The sequence below is a fragment of the Oncorhynchus gorbuscha genome, linkage group LG21, assembly GCF_021184085.1.
Source record: "Oncorhynchus gorbuscha isolate QuinsamMale2020 ecotype Even-year linkage group LG21, OgorEven_v1.0, whole genome shotgun sequence".
Taxonomy (NCBI): Eukaryota; Metazoa; Chordata; class Actinopteri; order Salmoniformes; family Salmonidae; genus Oncorhynchus; species Oncorhynchus gorbuscha.
Window position 1 is genome coordinate 42,662,773 of NC_060193.1, and position 19,752 is coordinate 42,682,524.

The following is a 19,752-nucleotide window of genomic DNA, read 5'->3' on the forward strand; positions in this document are numbered from 1 at the left end:
TTGTCTTACTGTCCATCCATCTGTCTTCGGACGAGCTCAGCGTGGCGGTCACCTAATACGTCTGCATACCCATCACTTCTCTCCCTTCTCCACTCTGCACCTCTTTTCTCATTGTTGGATTGGCACCAGGATGCTTGTGTCAAAGGTGACAAACACACACATGCGCACGCACACACACTAAAATGATCCCAAACATCAGCAGTTTGGCTTTTCTCTCCTCCCCCTACCGAGGCACAGGTACAGAGAACAGAAAAACCCAACATTACTTCCCATAATTGGAGGACTTTATCCGTCTCCGATCGAGCGGTGGCGAGAGATACCTCATCTTAATTGAATGTCGCTCTCGTCGCTAATCTGCATCTTTGAAAGCGTCTATTCAGAAGCCCGGTTGACAAAAGAGTGTGTATTAATCGGCCTCCTTACACCCCCACCTCTTCTTCTTCCCCATGGGTAGATAGGCTCCTTTTGTCTTCGTCGTTCCTCTGATCAGGGGTGGTCTCCCCTCCTCTTAAAGCCTGTTAACAAGCACTTGAGGAGAGACAATGAGGCGTTTTGTGCGCCAGCGGAGCCACAGGGCTCAGGAATGGAAGGGTTTGGCTCTGCCCCTAAGGAAGGTATTATGGGATATTAGGGAGGGGGGGGTGGAGATTGTGTGTGTGGACCACCAGGGTGTGTCTCACACCGGGAGATTTAGTTGGCTGTATAAATGTGTTTTAATCCCTTAAGGACATATCTGATGTTCGGTGGACATATCTGATGTGTGTGTGTGTTTTGAACTCGGCCCCACCACACAGTGACCCAATAAGACCGCTCTTTGCATCAACAGATCAAACCAAAGGCATTCATCAAAAAATATAACGCTTCTTTGGTTACAAAGTGCTGCTGGAAGATCTCTCCCCTCACGCTGACAATGGAATATCCTGCAGCTGTTACGTCTCTATGGATTCCACCTCTCCTCTTCCCTTCCTCTCCCTTATGGATGTGTGTCAGGGATAGAGATTCCCAACGAGACCTGTCCATCTGTCACGTCTACTGTCAAAGTGTCGAGCCTGAGCTGGATTGCTGGATCCTTGCGTCTCACCGACTCCGTTGAATAAAGACTCAATGGCGCCGCAGTCAGAAGGACCCATCTTTACTACTCAGTGTACAATGGAGCTTCCACAATAGCTTGAGGTGATTGAGCTCCATGAGAGGGGAGGCCCAGACTAGACTGCCCATTTGCCTAGGGGCTCTACCCAGGAAAAGAGAGGGTTGAGGGCATAGGCTGAGGACCCCGGGGGGGGGAAAGAACAGTGGGGCTGTTTCTGTTGGCTAAACAAGAGCATCCTCAGGACTCGGGTGCATGTCACCCAACACCAGTGGGATTATAGTGAGAAGCCAGTAAAGCTACACTGAGCTGCAATTTCCTGCCTCTGTCGCTATAGCGCTGGCCATATTATATGGCAACCTGGGAGGTTCAAAATAAATCTGCTTCCAGTAACAGATAAGGTACGAAGGAAAGCAGCTCAATGAGTTTTTTGATTTTATATTGGGCAGCTGTGAAATAAATAAATCAGACACTTCACTCTTGTGTGTCCCTTAGTTTAAAACACACACAATTATTGTTAACAAATGTAAACATATACAGTACACACAGTATTTTTCCTCACCTGCGTTGTTCGCTCTTCTCCTCACAGGAAAATAGGCCGGTGACGTGAAAGAGCCTCAAAGCACCTCTTTACAGGCCTGTTTCCCTGGTGACAAAACCCCAGCACCACTTTCTCTCTCACCGCTCTGTCATAATGACAGACATTTTTCTTTTGTCTCCATTTCTTTGTCTTCTCTTTCTTTCATTTGGTAGCCAATTCTCGCTCCCCGTACCACCGGGTCATTTTGTTCACGTTAAGAGTAGGAGGAAGGAGGAGTGAGAAAAGAGGGTGAATGGGAGAGTGGGTATCTCCAGGGATGGGTTATTACTTTTAAATGATCCCCCTTTCGCCCTCCCCCCATCGCTCTCAAGAAGGATGTATAAAAAGGTTATTATGTTTCCTTTTGAAAAGGCACGCGCTCGGTCTGCCTTTCATGTTCAAATGGAGTTACCTCTCTGCCTCCCCCGTTCTCTCTTTCTCACCACCTGCTCCTTCTCGCTTCCCATCTTCTCCCTCTTTTTTTGTTGTTGTTCTTCCCTCCCCTGTTTTTCACCACCTTCGATCCGTAATGCAAATATCTCTCTTAATTTGTTTTGGTTTCTCTTTCTCCCTCAACCTCTCATCGCCTATTTTCTTTCGTCCTCTTTTTCCCGCCCCCCCCCGTCATCCTCATTCGATGAGTTCTCGCATCGATGAGATGTTTCTCTTTCTGTGTCTGTCTATTTCACTCTCAGCATTGTATTTTTGCATTTTTATTGACTGCACTATGCTTGTTTCAATATCAAAAACAATCCCTCTCTCTGTCCTCCTCTTCATACTTCTCTATCCCTCGCTCAGAAAGGGGAGGAGGCAAGCCCCCTGGTGCTGGAGGATGGGCGGGAGCAGCTGATGTTCGAGGTGCCCCTGAACGACACGGGCTCGGCCGGCCTGGGCATCAGCCTCAAGGGCAACAAGTCCCGGGAGAAGGGCGAGGACCTGGGCATCTTCATCAAGTCCATCATTCACGGAGGGGCCGCCTACAAGGTACAGGCGCAGGAATGAACTATCTGATGTGCTGATTTTGCTTCAATCTCACTCTTTCTGTTCTGTCTTTTCCACTTTCCAATTCTCGCTCAGCTTGCTCTTTGTCTAGTTCTGTCTCCATCTCCACCCTGGTTCCCTTTCTACTCTTTCCTTCTTTCTTCTGCTCTCTGTGCCATCTATTTCTCTTTACTCTGTAAACCCCAATACTCAGCAGTCCTGCACAGTCTGAAGCCCACATCAGTTTCAGTTCCCCCTGACCTCTGACCCCTGGTGACCCATTGACCTCGTCCCTCTGGCAGTGTGCTCAGACTTTTGTGGATCGGAGTAGGGGCCCTTTCTAGCATCTTCCACTGAAGGGCACACTCCATCTCTGTAGTGACACTCTGAGTGGATGGATACTCTCTGAACTCCCCTGGTTCCCATCTTTTTCCACAGGTGTTGTGTCCCTGTGTAAATAAGGTCTGCACTGGGAACAGGGTGATTAGGTACTTAAGCGATACTAGTACATCCAAGCATCGACGGAAGCCTCAAACTGGACTTATAAACTCGTTTCTGGGGTATTTGGTATTTATGAGGATCTCCATTTCACAGTCCCTTTTGTGCAGCAAGGTATTCTTTTAGCTGTTGTTTAACATCTGGTTTTCTGGGTAGCTTGAGTAACCTGGTTTGGCAGAGAGTTCCGTGTAGTCATGGCTCTATTTAATACTGTGTTTTTCCCAGCCTTTGTTCTGGACCTGGGGAATGTGAAGAGACCTCTGTTTCCGTGTCTTATGTTGTACCGATGAGTTTCCGAACTGTGTGCCAACTGCTTAAACAGACAGTTCGCTACCTTCAACGCATCAATACCTCGCACCAAGACCAATATTGTCAATCTGTCAATCCTTAACTTTAACTTTGAGCCGGGAGAGATTGACATGCACGTTACTGACAATTGCCATCCGTGTCCATCAAGGCTTGATATGTGCTGCTTTGTTCTGGACCAAATGCAATTCACCTACAGTACCACTCAAAAGTTTGGACACACCTACTCAGTCAAAGGACTTTCTTTATTTGTACTATTTTCAACTTTGTATAATAATAGTGAGGACATACAAACTATGAAATAACATGCATGGACTCATGTAGAAACCAAAAAAGGGTTAAACAAATAAAAATATATTTATATTTTAGGTTCTTTAAAGTAGCCACCTTTTGCATTGATGACAGCTTTGCACACTCTTGACATTCTCTCAACCAGCTTCATTCTCTCAACCAGCTTCATTATCCAAAAGTCTTGAAGGAGTTCCCACATATACTGAGCACTTGTTGGCTGCTTTTCCCATCTCAAATCTCTAATGAACTTATCCTCTGCAGCAGAGGCAACTTGAATGAGTAGGTGTGTCCAAACTTTTGACTGTTACTGTATGTCCCTCCACACATCTGGACAGTAATCCAGGTGCAACTGAACTAGGGCCTGCAGAACAACGCCCTATCATGGACAGACCTCTTCCCATTTTATGTTCGTCCCTATCATGGACAGACCTCTTCCCATTTTGTGTTTTGACCATGACAGCTTGGATAAAAGCGTCTGCTAAATGGCATATATTATTATTAATATATTAATGTTTTCATCCATCTCCTCCATCTTCTTCTGGTTGCCTTCTCAAAGTGTCTCAGTCCAACCCTTTTTTTCAAAAACAATCAACAGGGAAAAGGGAAGATTGAGAGACCGAGAGAGATAAAAAAAAAAAAAGAAAAGACCAACTTGGAGTGAGAGAAAGTAGAGATATTTTAGCATAAATTGAAAGTGCGTATGTGTGTGGGACCGAGGTGTTGTGTGCGCGTCTCTCTCTCTCTTCTTGTGTGTTGCCTGTGAGTGTTGCCTGTTGTCGCAGGCCCCCTCCCTGCGCTGTGTGTGAATGCTAATTAAAAACTCTTAAGAGGCTAGCTAATGAGCGTGTGCAGGGAGGGCTGAGACACTCTGTCTGTCCCCAGTGTCTCTCTCTGGCTGTCACAGTCTCTCTACAGGCAGCCAGGGGAGGAGCCTTACACTGAAACTGGGACCTAACCCCAATTCTGACAGTGTGTGGGGGGGTTACTATCCTTGTGGGGACCAGAAGTCATGTAGAAGTCAGTTTCCTTGTGGGGACCAGAAGTGGGGACATTTTCCTGGTCCCCACAAGGAAAGAGTCTTAGGGGTTCATTTATTTATATATTTTTTTATTTAACTTTAGGGTTACAATTACGGTTAGGTTTAGAATTGGGGTTACGTTTGGTGTTAATGTTAGGGTTAGGTTTAGGGGTTAGAAAAAATAGGATTTTAAATGGGATTCAATTATTTAACCCCACAAGTATTGTGAAACAAACGTGTGTTTGTGTTTGTCTTTCTAGGTGTGTTTGTGCATGTGCGTTTGCTCGCACACATGTGTGATTCTGTGTGTGTGTGGGCTTCTGCTTGCCCATACGTAGTGTGTCTCTTGGGAATTGTGTGTGATCTGATAGCATCAGAAGGTTGTTGGCGGTGTGAGAGGTCAGGGCCTGGCGGGGGCTGCTTAATGACTGAGGTCAGAGGTCAGTGGTGACTAATGGCGTGATGTGGCTGGTGGGCATTAAGGAGTCTTTAGTACCTCTGGCCATGTCTCTGTGTTTCAGTGTCTGTCTCTCCCTCACTCGCTCTCTCAGATCTACAGGTGTGTCTTGGTCTGTAGTTGCTGCCACATACAAATGTTCTCCCTCTCTCTCCACCTCCTTGTCTCTCTCTCTTTCTCCTTAATCTCTCCATGCCTCTTTCTCTCCCTCTCACTCTATCATTGTTCCTACCCCTCTCTTTCTCTCTCACTGCTCTCCACCATTTCCCACAAACTTTCCTATCCAGGACGGCCGCCTGCGGGTCAACGACCAGCTGATTGCGGTGAACGGCGAAGCGCTGCTAGGCCGCTCCAACCACGTCGCCATGGAGACCCTACGCCACTCCATGTCCTTGGAGGGCAATGCCCGTGGCACCATCCAATTGGTGCTCCTCCGCCCCGCCTCCTCATCTGGCTCCACCCACAACACCAACGCCCAGGTACGCTACGAACGGGACAACGATCACCGTGGTTCACTACTTCGCCGGCGAGCCTCTGACCCGAGGGGTCTCCGATACAGGCACAGATATATGCAGGGGTCAGCTCAAAGCTATACACTTAGTGATGCACGCAGGTGCACAACGCAAGGAAACTTGCGTAGTCAAACACTCGGTAACATACACGAACACACGCAAGGCGCAGCCCACAGCGAGGTACAGAGCAGCACACACAGATACTCTGAAGGCCTGGTGCAGGTATACACACAGGAGAACACACACAGCTACACGGATGACACCATGCAGAAACACACACTCTGCAATGTGCCACACAGCCACACGACATGCGACATAAAGAGCAACGCGCACAAGTTTAGGTCCTTAGACGACAATGTCGACCGATACACGCGGGAATGCACGCGCATGCACACACCCGACAACGTACACAGACCTATACGCAGCCACACACCCGACAACGTACACAGACCTATACGCAGCCACACGCCCGACAACGTACACAGACCTATACGCAGCCACACGCCCGACAACGTACACAGACCTATACGCAGCCACACGCCCGACAACGTACACAGACCTATACGCAGCCACACACCCGACAACGTACACAGACCTATACGCAGCCACACACCCGACAACGTACACAGACCTATACGCAGCCACACACCAGACAACGTACACAGACCTATACGCAGCCACACACCCGACAACGTACACAGACCTATACGCAGCCACACACCCGACAACGTACACAGACCTATACGCAGCCACACACCCGACAACGTACACAGACCTATACGCAGCCACACACCCGACAACGTACACAGCCACACAAACCGTTACACACACAATCAAACGCATGACAACACACGCAGTCACACACGTAGCCACTCACCCGACAACATGCACATCAGCAACACACATGCCTATGCAGAGAGCATAAGGGCGCTGACAGGGGCAATGTATGGTGACTTACACAGACACGACAAAACACACAACCACTTAGACATAAACAGAAACTCACACGGATCCAACTACACACACAACCAGGACCTGAATCAACATCACCACCACAGGCTCTCGGGACTCTGAGAGAACACATACATGTTTGTGCGTATATTTATATATATATATGTATATGTGTGGGTGTGTGTGCATTTATTGACGTGTGTATTTCTATGAGTGTGTGTGTGCGGCATTAACTCTTTCCCCTGCCCAAAACTGTTCCCTCTTCCCACAACGACCACCTTCATACAGGCAATGACTGTTAACTAAAACTCAGGAGAAAATGTCTGTGCACTACGTATGAATCTTTAATTGCGTGTTATTGATCATTATTAAAAAGTTACCACTCATTCTGCCGACAATAGTTGGGCACAAAAATTGCCACTGGTTGTTTCACCGTCTTCAAATCTTTGTCCACAATGCTACTGACAATCTGGCAATATTGCCAATATCCCTGAAATGCTTTTTAAACCTATTCTGTTTCTTGTGTTTTACTAACTTGTTTATTTACTTTCATTATTTTTTTTGTATTGTTCACTTGTCACCAGACCTGTCACTCAATGTTGTTGTTTTTAATCTCACAAAAACGTCCTTTGTTGAATAAAGAGTCTTCCTCAAGTCTTCCTCTTGCATGCTGTCTGTCTGTTTCACTGTGGTGGTGGTGGTGATTCCCTGCTTTCTACTGGCTAGTACTCCTGTCCTCTCTCTTTATAAACCTCTGCATCTCTTTTTGGAATGATTTGTTTCTATCTTTCACTCTCTTTCTCTCTCGGGGCTTGTTCTTCTCTCTCTCCGCGGTGTATCGTCCCTATCCCCCCCATACTGACCCCTAACACACAGTCAAGTGGCTCACTCAGTCTCATCTAAACAGGCCAAAGAAATTTGGAAAAAAAACATTCCCCCCCTCCCCCTTCAGGGATGATCACGTTTTCTACTACGGTAGTTTACTGCGCTGTCCTCGTTCTGTAAGTATATGCACTTCAGAATTCCACAGTAAGAAAAGGAAAAGCATTATATAACTGTTCTATAGCAATATGACAGCAAACCAGATGCATGACAATATAATACAGACTCGGCTGTTGTTTTTTGCACTAATACCAAATTATTTACACTGTTTTGTTACTGATTTGTACTCATCCGCAGTTAATAAAGACGTCAACGTTTGTGATGTTCTCTAGTGCAGTGGTTCCCAAACTGTGGGGAAACCTCAGTCTTGTTTTAAACGGGAAATTGTAGTAGTAGAATGCTACAAAGGTGCAATTTGGAAATTGGGTAGTGTATCATCAGTTCCTCTTGTCATGTCAGTTAGAGCTAGCTACAGGTGAAATTGGAAGTTTACACTTAGGTTGGAGTCATTAAAACTTGTTTTTCAACCACTCCACACATTTCTTGTGAACAAACTATGGTTTTGTCAAGTTGGTTAGGACATCTACCTTATGCATGTCACAAGTCATTTTTCCAACAATTGTTTACAGATTATTTCACTTGAAATTCACTGTATCACATTTCCAATGGGTCAGGAGTTTACATACACTAAGTTGACTATGCCTTTATACAGCTTGAAAAAGTCCAGAAAATTATGTCATGGCTTTAGAAGCTCCTGATAGGCTAATTGACATAATTTGAGTCAATTGGAGGTGTACCTGTAGATGTATTTCAAGGCCTACCTTCAAACTCCGTGCCTCTTTGCTTGACATCATGGGAAAATCAAAATAAATCAGCCAAGACCTCAGAAATAAAATGTAGACCTCCACAAGTCTGGTTCATCCTTGGGTGCATTTTCCAAACACCTGAAGGTACCACGTTTATCTGTACAAACAATAGTAAGCAAGTATAAACACCATGGGACCACGCAGCCATCATACCGCTCAGGAAGGAGATGCATTCTGTCTCCTAGAGATGAACGTACTTTGGTGCGAAACGGGCAAATCAATCCCTGAATAACAGCAAAGGACCTTGTGAAGATGCTGGAGGAAACTGGTACAAAAGTATCTATATCCACAGTAAAACCAGTCCTATATTGACATAACCTGAAAAGCTGCTCAGCTCCAAAACCGCCATAAAAAATCCAGACTATGGTTTGCAACTGTACATGGGGACAAAGATTGTACTTTTTGGAGAAATGTCCTCTGGTCTGATGAAACAAAAATAGAACTGTTTAGCCATAATGACCATTGTTATGTTTGGAGGAAAAAGGGGGAGGCTTGCAAGCCAAAGCACACCATCCCAACCGTGAAGCACAGGCGTGGCAGCATCATGTTGTGGGGGTGCTTTGCTGCAGGAGGGACTGGTGAGCTTCACAACATAGATGGAATAATGAGGGAGGAAAATTACGTGGATATATTGAAGCAACATCTCAAGACATCAGTCAGGAAGTTAAAGCTTGGGTCTTCCAAATGGACAAGGACCCCAATACTTCCAAAGTTGTGGCTTAAGGACAACAAAGTCAAGGTATTGGAGTGGCCATCACAAAGCCCTTACATCAATCCCATAGAAAATGTGTGAGCAGAACTGAAAAAGCGTGTGTGAGCAAGGAGGCCTACAAACCTGACTCAGTTACACCAGCTCTGTCAGGAGGAATGGGACAAAATTCATCCAACTTATTGTGGGAAGCTTTGTGGGAAGGCTACCTGAAACGTTTGACCCACGTTAAGCAATTTAAAGGCAATGCTACCAAATTCTAATTGGCTGTATGTAAACTTTTGATCCAAGGGGAATGTGATGCAAGAAATAAAAGCTGAAATAAAATTCTCTCTACTATTATTCTGACATTTCACATTCTTAAAATAAAGTGGTGATCCTAACTGACTTAAGACAGGACATTTTACTGGGATTAAATGTCAGTAATTGTGAGAAACTGCATTTAGATGTATTTGGCTAAGGTGTGTGTAAACTTCCCACTTTGACTATATATATATATATATCTTGTCAGAAATGCCAAGATCAACTTGCCCATGTCACTTTAAAAAAAGTTGTTCTGTTTTTTTAGATAGTAGATTTTGTTGTCATTTTTTTTGTCACTCAAATACACGTTAGACAATTTCTTTGCACCCCATGACAAAATGTGTAGAATTGCAGGAAATAAGCTTTAAACCTGCAAAATTATCGCCGCCAACAAAAGGGGTGTGAACAGTTTCTGTCATTAACAGTGCTTGTGCCCGTAGACGTCACGTGCGCACAGGTGGCGCGGGGTGTTCCCCAATGCTGGGGGGGGGCGAGTGAAAACGTTTGTGAATCCCTGTCCTAGTGGACAGCTGCATCTTGGGTTATCACAACAGCCACTCAGAAGCAGTGTGAACCGTGACGGGGTAGCTATTGGTGAAGGAAGAATGACTAGGAAAAAAATGAACTATTACGGTGTTAATGTCTGATGGTAGAGTATAATGAAGGGACAGGGTGGAGAATGTGTGTGTGTGGGTGCTCCCTCAGAGCCTGTGTTTTTAATAACTGCCAGTGCAGTTCTCACTGCATGTCGCCGTAGGCCTCAGCCTATGTTCACTCAGCAATCCACACACACACACACACACACACACACACACACACACACACACACACACACACACTAGGTCTAATCTTATCAGACAACAAAACCCAAAGATGAAAGCCCAAAGCGTTGAGGGTAGCTCCAGGACCCCCAGCTCTCTCTCTAACCCTACCAACTCAGAGGGGTGTTCCTCATATCCTCATTGTGTTGACCAGCAGGTTCTTATTGTTCTGTGGATTAGGAAGTGAGCTCCTCTCTGGCTGCTTTGATGGCTCTGCCTGGCTGTCAAAGACCCATGAGACAGACTGGTGGATGGATGGAGCGGTACTGTGTGTGTGGGTTGGGTGGGTGTTGAGCCATTCTGACAGACGAAGATGTGTGTGACAGTAATACATGTAAAGAGCCGTGGTTGCCGCTAATGATACCATTGGGAACGTGTGTGTGTGACTGCACGCAGGAACAAAAGCACAACGGACACCCCTCCCCAAAAGACGAACTCGCACACTGTGCTACCAAACGCACACAATTGAAAATCCCCTTTGATATGAGGATAATGGCCTAATGAAAGGAGTTAGCACATAGAGACGGTGAACGCATTACGCCACTACTGCTCATTACGTATAATGTGACAATGATGCAAAGCCCATAGCCACACACCCACAGAGTTGGAGAGAGACAGGGTGTGGGTGATTTTGTGTCTATCCATTTGTGTGTGTGTGTGCGTGCGTGTGTGCGTGCGTGTGTGTGTGTGTGATGCTGTAGATCCCACCACACCATCGCTCTCAAAGGAGAGGCTTTCATCTTTTATCTACAGTACGTCTCACTCTGCCACCAGCCCTCTCTATCTGTCTGGTTGCATCCCAAATGGCATCCTATTCCCTACGTAGTGCACTACTTTTGACCGAGTTCCATAGGGTGCCATTTGGGATGCCGCCTCTATCTGCTTCTCCATCTGCTCCTCTGTGGCGGCGGAGACTGTCCGATAACATGCCTGTCGTCAGCATGAGGGATTAACGTAATTACTCCATTTCCAACCCTCGACCAATCAGCGAGTCTCAGTGGTGCTACTGTCCTCTTACTGATGAAGCACACTCAAAACACAATGTCAGCCAATGGGAAGCTGTCTGTTATGATTTCAATATGAATTAGGTAGAGTTCGTGCACAGTGCATTAGGTCGAGTTTGTGTACAGTGCGTTGATACTGTGCAATAGCCGTTTTAGACTCTGATACTATACACATGCGAGCCAGTGCATGCTACTGCCAGATAAGCTTGAAAATCGATCGACTCAATCAGTGATTTGATTACTTCCTGAGGTCTCCCATGTGCATGAGGAAGATTCAGGCTGAAGTCAATGGAAGAGTGGCACATTCTTATTCACTGGCGTGTTGAGGGTCTCTGTTTTCAAGCTTCTCTGACGCTAGCCCACTATGGCTCAAACGGAAATGTTACTTACCCTACATTATTCATCTCATATGCATATGTATATACTGTACTCTACATCATCGACTGCATCCTTATGTAACACATGTATCACTAGCCACTTTAACTATGCCACTTTGTTTACTTTGTCTACACACTCATCTCATATGTATATACTGTACTCGATACCATCTACTGTATGCTGCTCTGTACCATCACTCATTCATATATCCTTATGTACATGTTCCTTATCCCCTTACACTGTGTATAAGACAGTAGTTTTGGAATTGTTAGTTAGATTACTTGTTGGTTATCACTGCATTGTCGGAACTAGAAGCACAAGCATTTCGCTACACTCGCATTAACATCTGCTAACCATGTGTATGTGACAAATAAAATTTGATTTGATTTGAAATAGAACGTTAGTGGGTTAGTCGGCTACTGTGTCTCCGGCTGTAGTCATAGATGCAGTGCTCTGATACTCAAAGATATTCTATGATCGTAAGTACACGTCAACACAACATATGGGCATCTATACTATGCACTTATTTTCCCCATAACTTTTCAATTAAGGAGCACATATATATATATATTTTTATCACTCAATGATTTAATGACCAGTGTCATCCTTCGCATATTTTAAATGCACCTCTCACATGAAAACCTAAAAACACATTCGATGTGCATCCAATGTAGGAAAAACTCTGGGCCATTCCAAATCAAGTGATCAGGAAAAAAACTCTAGGCCCTTACCTCTGCTCCTCTCCCCCTGGCTGTGACAGGAGAGCCAAGAGGCGGCTAGCCACCATGTCCTAGACGGCCCCTCCGGAACTCCGGCTCGAGCTGCAGCCCTGGTGTCCCACCACCACAGCAACGGTCCCAGCCCCAGCCAGCCGCCCAGCCAGCCGCAAATGGTCCCCAACCACATCTACTCCAGCTTTAGAGGTGAGAGGACACAGTAGGGCCTGAACTAGAGAGGAAATGGACACACTCATAGTGGTGCTTGACTTACACACACAGATGAATATAGTATGCACACACAGTCACACACACACACACACACACACAAACACACACACACAAACAAACACACACACTTAATCACAACTGTTATACACACTGAACAAAAATATAAACACAATGTGTAAACTGTTGGTCACATGATTCACACAAATGTTCCATACACACAACACACACACAAATATTCACACTTGCCTTTTCTTTAAACAAACATTGTACAGCGTCTTAATCACAACTGTTATATACACTGAACAAAAATATAAACACAATGTGTAAACTGTTGGTCCCATGATTCATGAGCTGAAATGTTCCATACCCACAACATTTTTTTACATTTTGTGCACAAATTTGTTTACAGCCATGTTAGTGAGCATTTGTCCTTATCCAAGATAATCCATCCACCTGGCAGGTGTGACATATCAAGAATCTGATTAAACAGTTTGATCATTGCACAGGTGCACCTTGTGCTGGGGACAATAAAAGGCCACTCTAAAATGTGCAGTTTTGTCAAAAGTCCTACATATGGATCAAGTTTTGAAGGAGATTGTAATTGGCATGCTGACTGCAGGAATGTCTACCAGAGCTTTTGTCAGATAATTTAATTTAATTTCTCTACCATAAGCCGCCTCCGTCGTTTTAGAGAATTTGGCAGTATGTCCAACCAAATAAATCATTAGAAAACCTTTTTGCATAACTGCTGTCCTGATTAAAAAAGCAATAAAACTGTCCTTCTTTAGACTAGTTGAGTCTATGGCGCATCAGCATTTGTGGGTTCGATTACAGGCTCAAAATGGCCAGAAACAAATAACTTTATTCTGAAACTCGTCAGTCTATTCTTGTTCTGAGAGATGAAGGCTAGTCCATGCGAGCAATAGCCAAGAAACTGATCTCGTTGTGTACTACTCCCTTCAAATGTATTTATATAGCCCTTCTTAGATAAGCTGATATCTCAAAGTGCTGTACAGAAACCCAGCCTAAAACCCCAAACAGCAAGCAATGCAGGTGTAGAAGCACGGTGGCTAGGAAAAACTCAATAGAAAGGCCAAAACCTAGGAAAAACCCTAGAGAGGAACGAGGCTATGAGGGGTGGCCAGTCCTCTTCTGGCTGTGCCGGGTGGAGATTATAACAGAACATGGCCAAGATGTTCAAATGTTCATAAATGACCAGCATTGTCAAATAATAATAATCACAGTAGTTGTCGAGGGTGCAACAGGTCAGCACCTCTACTATTCCTGCTGTCTCTAGAGTTGAAAACAGCAGGTCTGGGACAGGTAGCACGTCCGATGAACAGGTCAGGGTTCCATATCAGCATGCAGAACAGTTTAAACTGGAGCAGCAGCACGGCCAGGTGGACTGGGGACAGCAAGGAGTCATCATGCCAGGTAGTCCTGAGGCATGGTCCTAGGGCTCGGGTCCTCTTCCAAGAGAGAGAGAGAGTGAGTGAGTGAACTTAAAATCACACAGGACACCGGATAAGACGTAAATACTCCAGATATAACAGATTGACCCTAGCCCCCCGACACATAAACTACTGCAGCAGAAATACTGGAGGCTGAGACAGGAAGGGTCAGGAGACACTGTGGCCCCATTGAATATACCCCTGGACAGGGCCAAACAGGCAGCCCCCACACCACTAGAGGTATATCTTCAACCACCAACTTACCATCCTGAGACAAGGCCGAGTAAAGCCCACAAAGATCTCCGCCACGGCACAACCCAAGGGGGGGCGCCAACCCAGACAGGAAGACCACGTCAGTGACTCAACCCACTCAAGTGACGCACCCCTAATAGGGACGGCATGGAAGAGCACCAGTAAGCCAGTGACTCAGCCCCAGTAATGGGGTTAGAGGCAGAGAATCCCAGTGGAGAGAGGGGAACCGGCCAGGCTAAACTCAATCATAGGACCCGCTGAAGAGATGAGTGTTCAGTAAAGACTAAAAGGTTGAGACCGAGTCTGCGTCTCTCACATGGGTAGTCAGACCATTCCATAAAAATGGAGCTCGATGGGAGAGAGCCCTGCCTCCATCTGCTTGCTTAGAAATTCTAGGGACAATTAGGAGGCCTGCGTCTTGTGACCGTAGCGTACGTGTAGGTATGTACGGCAGGACCAAATCAGAAAGATAGGTAGGAGCAAGCCCAAGTAATGCTTTGTAGGTTAGCAGTAAAACCTTGAAATCAGCCCTTGCCTTAACAGGAAGCCAGTGTAGGGAGGCTAGCACTGGAGTAATATGATACATTTTTGTGGTTCTAGTCAGGATTCTAGCAGCCGTATTTAGCACTAACTGAAGTTTATTTAGTGTTTTATCCGGGTAGCCGGGAAGTAGAGCATTGCAGTAGTCTAACCTAGAAGTAACAAAAGCATGGATGAATTTCTCTGCATAATTTTTGGACTGAAAATGTCTGATTTTTGCAATGTTACATAGATGGAAAAAAGCTGTCTTGATATGTCTTGTCTTGATATGTTTGTCAAAAGAGAGATCAGGGTCCAGAGTAACGGCGAGGTCCTTCACAGTTTTATTTGAGACGACTGTACAACTATCAGGATTAATTGTCAGATTCCACAGAAGATCTCTTTGTTTCTTGGGACCTAGAACTAGCATCTCTGTTTTGTCCAAGTTTAAAAGTAGAACGTTTGCAGCCATCCACTTCCTCATGTCTGAAACACAGGCTTCCAGCGAGTGCAATTTTGGGGCTTCACCATGTTTCATTGAAATGTACAGCATGTGTGCCATCTGCACAGCAGTGAAAGTTAACATGATGTTTTTGAAATGACATCCCAAAGAGGTCAAATATATAGTGAAAACAATAGTGGTCCTAAAACAGAACCTTGAGGAACACCAAAATGTACAGTTGATTTGTCAAAAAACAAAACATCCTCAGAGACAAACTGATATCTTTCCCACAGATAAGATCTAAACCAGGCCAGAACTTGTCCGTGTAGACCAATTTGGGTTTCCAACCCTTCACAGAACGGCGCAAACTGGATCTAACCAGAATAGAAAGAGTGGGAGGCACCGGTGCACAACTGAGCAAGAGAACAAATACATTAGTGTCTAGTTTGAGAAACAGACGCCTCACAGCTGGTAGCTTCATTAAATCTTACCTGCAGAACACCAGTTTCAACATCAACAATGAAGAGGCATCTCCGAGATGCTGGCCTTCTAGGCAGAGTTGCAAAGAAAAAGCCATACCTCAGACTGGCCATAAAAAGGAAAGATTAAGATGGGCAAAATAACACATACACTGAACAGAGGAAGATTGGAAAAAAGTGTAATGTACAGACTAATCTAAGTTTGAGGTGTTCGGACCACAAAGAAGAACATTGGTGAGATATGCTGGAGGACTGCTTGACGCCATCTGTCAAGCATGGTGGAGGCAATGTGATGGTCTGGGGATGCTTTGGTGGTGGTAAAGTGGGAGATTTGTACAGGGTAAAAAGGATTGTGACGGAAGGCAGGCTATCACTCCATTTTGCAACGCTATGCCATACCCTCCCCCAACAGTACAATGACCCAAAGCACAGCTCCAAACTATGCAATAACTATTTAGGGAGAAAGCAGTCAGCTGGTATTCTGTCTATAATGAAGTGGCCAGCACAGTCACCGGATCTCAACCCTATTCAGATGTTGTAGGAGGGAGCTTGACCGTATGTTACATTAGAAGTGCCCATCAAGCCAATCCAACTTGTGGGATTTTCTATTTGAGATTCTTCAAAGTAGCCACCATTTGCCTTGATGGCAGCTTTGCACACACTCTTGGCAAAATATATTTTGATTTGTTTAACACTTTCTTTGTCACTACATGATTCCATGTGTTATTTCATAGTTTTTGATCTCTTCACTATTATTCTACAATGTATAAAATAGTACAAATGAAGAAAAACCCTGCAAATAGCAGGTGTGACAACTTCTGACTGTGTGTGTGTGTGTGTCTGTGTATTTATATCATCACAGCTTTGAACCACCACATCTCCTCATGACCAACCACATACTACAAACATTATGCCTGCTCTTTGCAAATGTACCATGTCCTACATATTCCAACCCACTCCATTTCACTTTTATACTTAACTTCATCTGCGCCTATTTATAGCGAGGGGGGGGGGGCTCATTAGCCATGTTTTTCCCTGTACGTATCTCCCTCGCTTTCATGTGCAAAGTTCTGACCTTGGAATCATTACGCTGATGAAATGGCTTTCTAAGTGGGCCGGATTTGCATACGCACTATTGTGCGAGCAGCAGAAGTGAGGACTACAAACTGTTTTACATGTATTATTTGGCTTTTTTTCTTTACCTCCCCGGGGAGTGCAGGAAGCCCACACGAAGCCTGTGCTTTCAGAGGAAGCAGTTTGGAAATGGAAATACAGAAGTGACTTTTTGCTGTGGCAGTGTGCGAGGTATTGTCGTACCTCGTGGAAATGCTCACAACATTATACGGGCTTAGCTTTTATCCACTGATATTCACGTACTGCTCAATTTGACACACTTTCGACATATATCGCTGTGGCTTGTCTCTCTCCTACTCTAACTGACTTAGGGGGGTGTTTGTGTGCTGTGTTTGTGTGTGTTCTGTACATGTTTCATGTGGCGTACAGAGTGTGTGTGTGTGTGTGGGTGTGTGGGTGCACACGCAGTTGGAAATCCATCCCTCAATACCGTTTGCCTCTGTCAGATGATTGAGTGTGTGTGTCACCTCATCACTGTCCTAGGCAGGCAGTCTTACAGACAGCTAGCATTGACACAGATTCCAACAGAATGGCTGTATACCAGAAGTATTGCACTATATAGGAAATAGGGGACCATTTGGGACATATCCAATGCCTCCTGTCTCAGTGGCCCTTCAGGAAGGTGACGACTGCTTTAGCTCTAGCCAGAGGAAGATATATTTTTCTCTCTAACTGGACTATCACTTTGGCCACGTGATCCTGCATTTACATGGCACAGACCTTCTTCATGTGTCTGAGATTTCATGTGTGCTTGACACGGTAGTATTGGAGTAGAAGTTGCCTGTCAGCTCTGATCTAGGTTCAGCTTAACCGTCCTCAATCCTAAGTGTAGTCTTTAGGGCGATAGCCTCAAAACTGACCTTAGATGAAACACTCTGTCCTACTCTATTAAAGGCGCTCGTCACTGGTGGAATTTCTTATTGATGTGTGTCTGCCTGTGCTGTTTGTCCCCATCCTCTCCCAATCCAGCTCCTCCCACGAATGGTGGCCACGCCCATTACGAGGAAGAGGATGAAATGGAGGAGGATTTCCCCTCTCCGCCATCGCCTGACTCAATGGAGGAGATGAACGCTAAACTTCAATACACAACACATCCTCACCGGAGGTAATTACACTGTGGCCTCGTTTTTGAATTCCAGACCAGGTCAAAAGTAGTGCACTACATGGGGGATAGATTGCCATTTGGGACGCATTCCTTAAAGTTCCTTTAAAATTACACATTGGTCATATTCATTGGTGTACATCGTAGCAAAACTTTCTGCAACGGAAAACGAAAACAAACATTTCTTATAGGACAAAGATAGGGCCAAGGTATGTCCCACTGAACGGGGTATTTGGCTTATGCTGTTGAACACTGATATTCGGGATCATATTTAGAGTTATTATACCAGTAAACTTGTATTCTTGGGGGAAAAACAAATGTTGTAAACGCACTCAAATGTCACATTTGTTGTCAGCCAAGGACACATTTTGTTTTTTACAAAGCTATTTCACTATCATTATGGGTAATGAGTTATGAATAATGTTGAGTGAGAAAGTAAGAGGAAAAAAGGGCGGCAGGGAGCCAAGTGGTTAGTTGTAAATAAGAATTTGTTCTTAACTGACTTGCCTAGTTAAATAAAGGTTGTTTATTTTTGGTGTCGTAAAAATGTTAGCTAACGGGTCAGCAATTAGCATGTTTGACATTTCAGTGGAAATACTACTTCTATCAGCTTTTTGATAAGCTGTTTAGCAAAAATATATAATCCGCACCTTAAAATTTTGTTTGATTACAAGATATATCTGTTTAAATAAAGAGACACCAACCTCGTATCCGACGTATTTACGAGATAGTTGATTAGTTGGCTGGCCTTTTGGTTAAAAATATATATATATTTCAGAGGTAAAAAGTGGATATTAAATTACATGGTCTGTCGTGCTATATATATATATATATATATGACTTTTTTTGGAAACCTAACTCAACTTACATAAATTGCAATGAGAATCTTTAGTGGCAAAAATTACTGTTATGTCATTTAAATGTTGTGCTAGAGGTGATTACAATCCTCTAACTGCTAGTGTGTTCCGAAGTTAGGTGGTGTCCGATGTTGGGGGGGGGGGTGATCCAATACATTGGAACATGTGTAAGATTAGTATACATGCTTGGAAATATGTTTCCTATTCATTTAGGTGGCCCACTGCTGCTATATGTTTGCCACCGGGACAAAACATATTTTGTAAATGTTGTATAATCATCTTTGCCAAGATGTGCTTTTAAATGGACTGTCGTGGGCTCAGTGACTGGCAGTCTATGGAAACCGCTACAATGGTATTGCTCTAATGCTAGTAGCATGACCATCCTTGTCACCACTGCTGGAAAATAAACAACACCAAGTATATATACATAAAATACCCTATAAAAGAGTTAAAATGGGACATAACAAAAGTACAGGCTACAATGTTAGCAGTGTTGATTATAACTTTGTATATTTTATTTTCTCAGCGAGTGGAGCAAGGCCCCCAAGATTCCTGAGGGTCACCTTCACCCGGACACACAGACGGCACAGCAACCCGGGCAGACTGACAACCCTCAGACAAGGAACTCTAAGAGCATGGACCTGGGTGAGTTCACACATGCACACAGTGTTGCACGCACACACAGTCCGATATGGAGGGATTTCAGTGCCAACAGAGATTGTATTTGTATTTGAGTTTTTAATTGGTATTAAACATTTGAATTTGAATTTATATATATATTTTATTTATTGGTAATGCACAAATTGAATCATTTCATTCAGAAATTCAATATTGTATTTTCTGATTTGAAACTGACTTGAATGAGTATTGCATTCAGTTTAAAAATCACATTTTTCAAAAAATAGTTAGTTATTGAATTTCAGTA

The 19,752-nt window shown here is 44.4% G+C and overlaps 1 protein-coding gene across 3 annotated transcripts in view; it reads left to right on the forward strand.

Moving 5' to 3' along the window:
- Nucleotides 1-19,752, forward strand: part of LOC124007709 (partitioning defective 3 homolog B-like) — a 171,153-nt gene that overhangs the window by 77,024 nt on the left and 74,377 nt on the right. For all 3 annotated transcript variants that reach the window (XM_046318418.1, XM_046318419.1, XM_046318421.1), the window contains 5 exons: nucleotides 2,466-2,651; nucleotides 5,506-5,697; nucleotides 12,405-12,567; nucleotides 17,838-17,973; nucleotides 19,354-19,472. In XM_046318418.1, the coding sequence (XP_046174374.1) occupies nucleotides 2,466-2,651; nucleotides 5,506-5,697; nucleotides 12,405-12,567; nucleotides 17,838-17,973; nucleotides 19,354-19,472 (796 nt within the window). The remainder of the gene's footprint in view (nucleotides 1-2,465; nucleotides 2,652-5,505; nucleotides 5,698-12,404; nucleotides 12,568-17,837; nucleotides 17,974-19,353; nucleotides 19,473-19,752) is intronic.